A 5,007-nucleotide genomic window follows, 5' to 3' on the forward strand; every position below is an offset into this window, starting at 1 on the left:
GGTGCAAGAGAAGGAGTTCATGCAGGACTGTACTCTCATAAACTGAAAGTGTAATGGGTTGAAACTGGGTAAAAGAGGCAGAGTTAGCATTAAAGAGTGTAAGAGTGTACTTGCAAGGGTCAGACTCGATTGGAGCTGAGGCTGATGGGAATACCATTAGTTTTGTAGGTAGTTAATTATTTAATGAATGAAAGTCAATTTAGTTTCAGGCCTACAATACAAATGTGTTTTATTCAGATTTAGCTGTAGGCACAGATATCTCCCTGTAAAGAGAGATTCAGCACAGGCTGAACTCTTTTCAGCTTTAATTGAGTCCAATCAGGCTGTTCAGCTGCAGCTGTGGTATCAACAGTGTGCAGGGCTGTCAGTAAACCTACAACTCTCTCAGAGAAAACCCATGAAACACATTCAACCATGACCTTACAGCTTAAAACCAAAGCTCGACTCTTTGACCTGCACTGCTCTGTGGGCCTGACAGACTGGGACATGGACAAGGAGCTGAAACTGGTAACAACCACAGACCAGTTTTACCATGGTGACTAACTTTCTTCTCTCTGTAGGGTTTGGCTTCACTGTAGGTTAAAGGATGATTGTCATTCGCTCCCATCCACTCCAAACAGCAAACCAGTTAACAGTTAAAACACGGAATATCTTGTATGTGTGTACTGTATAATGCTGTGTGTCAATCTACCACTGATGACAGATGACAAACTGAATGATCAGTACGTGGTCCAGAGGCCTTCTGCAAGAGCCTCAAGAAGAAAAGATGAATTCATTTGGTACGATAAAACCTCAGGTGAGCTGAGAGAAAAACATTTAGTTCTTCCATGAAAGTCTGTGCCTCAACCAGCTTCAGTTCTTTAGGATTTATTTTGACAGCTATTTACTTTTTATTTCTCTTTGATATGATTCATAATTTTTAATATTTCCAAACTTTTTCAATACAGATCTGAATATCATTCTATCTGCATATTACTGTTCATATTATTTCAGTGTTTCTCACTACAGTGCTTATTTGCTTTCATGTCGAGCCTTAGTTGGAAAGATCGTATGTTGAATCAGCCAGAAGACGACTAATAAGAACTAATGATTTTTTTCTTAACTGTACAAAAACAGAATTGGATAATGTGTTAATTAGAGATGCTCCTAGGGCTGAATTATAATTCTTTTGGCCTTCCCCACATCCCCCAGAGCCAGGTCAGTGGTTTACCTGTTTGCTGTTTTTATGCAACTCTAACCATCTCCTGGTTGTAGCTTCATATGTAGCAGACAGGTACGCCAGTGATACCCATAATTCCTTGGCAAGAAAGCAAATAAGTGTTCATGTATTTCCCAAAACGTTAAGATATTCCACTGACAAATGTATTTAATATTCTGAAGTGTTCTGCTTCTGTCCCCGTCTTTTATTTTGATATTTCTCGCTATGTGCCAGAAACTTTAAATTTTCAGGTCTGTAAAATATTTTTGCAAAGACCTCTTACTGTTTTGGCTGTCACTAGGTCAATGTCTTGCCAAATAAATTACAATAACTGACTTTTGTTGCCAAATGCCATGATTTTCCTATCTATCAGACACCTTTGTAAAGCCAAACCTGTGGCTGTTAGTGAATCCAAACATCGCCTGTCCGATCCAGTACGGCACAGCAGATCTACAGACACTCTCTGCACCTGCAGAGGAAATCCAAACCCCCCCTCTACTGGACCCTGCAGAGACCCAGCATCAGTTTACCACAGAGCTCCACATGTTTGCCCCCCATGATGCTCCTCTCCAGGAGGAACTGCTGCGCTCTGTTTCTACCTCCACTGAAGTACAGTATACACAACCCATTCTCATCCCAGGTTGTCAGATACCGACACCATTTTGTCCCAGGCTTTTTAAACATGTGGTTAACATTGTGAACTGGTCACAGTTAGATTTAGGCAACAAAACTACCTGGTTAGGTTTAGGAATAGGTGGTTAAGCATCTGAATGAACGCTCCATTTGCTCTTCATACAAAAATAACAATAAATACATTTGAGGATACACATGATACACAATAACTGGCATGCTTTTTAAAGAGTGAAGGAGAATACCACAAACTCTAAAAGAGGTTTGAATACACAAGTCTGTTACTGATGTAATGTCACCATCCTCGACAATTAGATCAAGAACAAAGACGTCTCCTGCCGACCTGCCAAGAACAGACGCAAGGGTCGGACAACGAAAACCAGGGTGAGAACACTGGGCTTGGGCCTGGACCAGGTTCCTAAAGGGGGGGATGGGGGGAAGGCCATAAGAACCTATCTACTCAGTTATCCACCTCCACTGTGAGTGAGATTTTATATGAACACAAAGTTATCTGCAAAAAATGTGGCTGTATCATTCCATCATCGACGGTTTCAAAGCCAAGTCAGAAAAACGGAGGCTGTGTTATGTGTAGCTCAAACTAAAGACATGGCATGCTCAGCTCAAATGTCCAATTAAGTCTTTTAGTACAACAGTAAGTGAAGTCGTCAGCACTCACAAAAATAAGTATATAAATGCTTTCCTCAGTGTTCGTAACGTGTCTTGTTCTGCTGCTGTGCAATCAAAAGTATTATATACTTATGTGCGAGTGCTGATGACTTTACTGTATTATGTGTAGCTCTGGTTATGTCTTTTTTTTCTTGTGGTTTGTAAAATAAACAGCGAGCTGCTATGCTGGTACAGCGAGTTGTGTTTCTCCACTGGGAGTGATGGCCAGATCACAGTGAACACATGGGCACTGCGGTTAACCTGCGGGATGGGTAATAAATTAACATTCTAATTAATAGCGGATGGTTTGCGGGTCTGTGAAATAGGTGAGTCGTCTTGCCAGTAAGAAAGATGTTGTGTGCGTTCGTGCAGGAGACAAACAATACACGGATTGCTAAAGTTAGTAAGAGTCGCTTTAGTTATTTCATATAGGAGATCTGTTTTGTGTGTTTTTGTTACCTGTTCTCCCTGGTTTGAAGTGGACGTGGCTCTTTTGGGGAAAAAGTAAGGTCATCTACAGTTTTTCTGTGCACCAATCAGCAATATTTGGATCAAACTGTGGTGACAGTTGATGTTGCCAGCAATCAAATCTGATCAAACCACACCCAAATCGACCTGACGAAGCAGATTCACTTTTTGAGTTAGCTATAGAGTATAGAGTTTGGATGGGTCTCTTCTGGGTGCTCTGGAATTGTTAAAATGAAAACTGTCACACACAGCTACCGTAAGTGGAATGAATGGGTTTATATTTGGTTTCTGTCTGCTTCCAGGACAGTAAGAACCTGAAGCCAGGATGCTGGCCTCGTCCACCAGTGAATTATTGCATCCTCATCGCCTTGGCACTCAAGAGCAGCCATACTGGGAGCCTCAAAGTCCAGCAGATTTACCACTTCACCAGGTCAGAATCTAGTAGATTGCTAAAACACAAGAGGTTTATGTGACGATAAAAAATTATACAATCATCGGTTGACTAGTTGGATGGCACCCAACCAAACATTGTTAAAGTTGCTGGAATCATCTGTTCCAAAATGTCAGACTGATCTCTCAATGGTGAGGTATTCTGAAGAAAGACTGCAAAATCATTAAATGTAATCAAATGATTACGAACGATATGCAATCACAACCCTTCCAGAACACATAACTAGTTAGTTAGTTATTAAGATTTTTACTACAGTGACCAAAGAGCACTATAGGTATGTAACGAAAACCTTTTGCAAACGTTGTACGTACAAATACCGTAATATAAAGCAAAAAATGACACAAAGCATTGTAACTGATGCTAGCTAGGTTGTAGGTTTGCAAACTGTTGCTGGTGTGCAGTGAAGAGATTGAGACCCAAGGCCTACACGTCAGCTCCAGAGAGTGATCACAACTCTCCTGCTACTATAGCTAATGTCACAACAGCAGCATAACTTGGCAAGCTAGAAAGTCACTGAATGTCTGTAGGCAAGTCATCGTGACCTGACACATTAATCATGGCCGGAATAATTTTGTGTGGCTCGTGTTTCGCACTTACAGGGGCTGAATATACACACCAGATTTTTTTTCAGTGTGCACACAGAACGGACAGCGGACTGTGAGGAGATATTTGCTGAATTTGAGAAACAGACGTGTATTGGATTAGAATCGCATACCCAAGCTTTAAAGGGCCTGTGTGTAATTTCCAATGGTAAAGTTGCACTGGAGCAACAACACAGCCTGTTTTGGAAGTTTGAGCTCCCTCACGTTCCTCATAATCCTTCCTATCTTTCTCCAGAGAGCACTTCCCCTTCTTTCAGACAGCTCCGGACGGCTGGAAAAACACTATCCGACACAACCTTTGCTTCAACAACAGCTTCCGCAAAACCTGCAACCAGCTGTGCAGAGATGGCAAGAGGAAGTCGTGCTTTTGGCACCTGACTCTGGACGGCCAGCGCCGCCTAAAGGATGAGATTCGCACATTGACAGGAGAATCCTTTAAGCAGCTGCAGAGGAGCATGTCCCACCCAGGTACATGTGATAAAATCAACACATTCTTACTCCCAACAAATACTGCAGCTTTGTCAACGTGGCCTCATGCTTCAAAATATGATGCTGTAGGTAGCCCACGTCTATAGCATCATTCCGGTAGCACAGGGCTCAACGGTCATGTTAGCAATAATAATTATGTAACGTTCGGTTACTCTTTCAAAATAAAGCTCACTTGGATAATGTTATGGAAAGGTCGCAGGTCTGTTAAGTTTAGGCACAAACTAGTATTAGGAAAAGGTTGTGAGTCATGTCACGTACCTGAAGTACATGAAAACAATGTAGATTGCGTATGTAACTTTAAAATAAATTGTGTACTTTTTCTGCTTGTTTTTGATGCTTGTTTTTGCTGCAGGCACTGTCATGTGCAAATTTGCATCTTTGCTTTGCATGGAGTTCAACTTTGGTGAACTTTCCCCGGTGAAGTTAGCAAAACTGAGGGGTATGAATCCATAACAAAGAGAATGAAGTGAGTTGCTGTATTTGACAGAGAGAGAGAGAGAGAG

The 5,007-nt window shown here is 41.6% G+C and overlaps 1 protein-coding gene across 2 annotated transcripts in view; it reads left to right on the plus strand.

Moving 5' to 3' along the window:
- The first annotated feature begins 324 nt into the window (after positions 1–324).
- foxr1 (forkhead box R1) overlaps positions 325–5,007 on the plus strand; it is a 4,854-nt gene continuing 171 nt past the window's right edge. The window contains exons 1-6 of one of the 2 annotated variants that reach the window (XR_004797567.1): positions 325–535; positions 704–796; positions 1,572–1,807; positions 2,144–2,212; positions 3,265–3,392; positions 4,273–4,483. Coding sequence is in view for 1 of the 2 variants with exons in the window: in XM_035682491.1 (XP_035538384.1) it covers positions 415–535; positions 704–796; positions 1,572–1,807; positions 2,144–2,212; positions 3,265–3,392; positions 4,251–4,483 (880 nt within the window). In the remaining variant the exon portion in view is untranslated. Of the gene's footprint in view, positions 536–703; positions 797–1,571; positions 1,808–2,143; positions 2,213–3,264; positions 3,393–4,250; positions 4,484–5,007 lie in introns of both variants that reach the window. The other variant, XM_035682491.1, reaches the window with a different exon arrangement.

This window comes from Morone saxatilis, unplaced genomic scaffold, assembly GCF_004916995.1.
Source record: "Morone saxatilis isolate NCDOM2014 unplaced genomic scaffold, NCSU_SB_2.0 Contig11, whole genome shotgun sequence".
Classification (NCBI taxonomy): Eukaryota; Metazoa; Chordata; class Actinopteri; family Moronidae; genus Morone; species Morone saxatilis.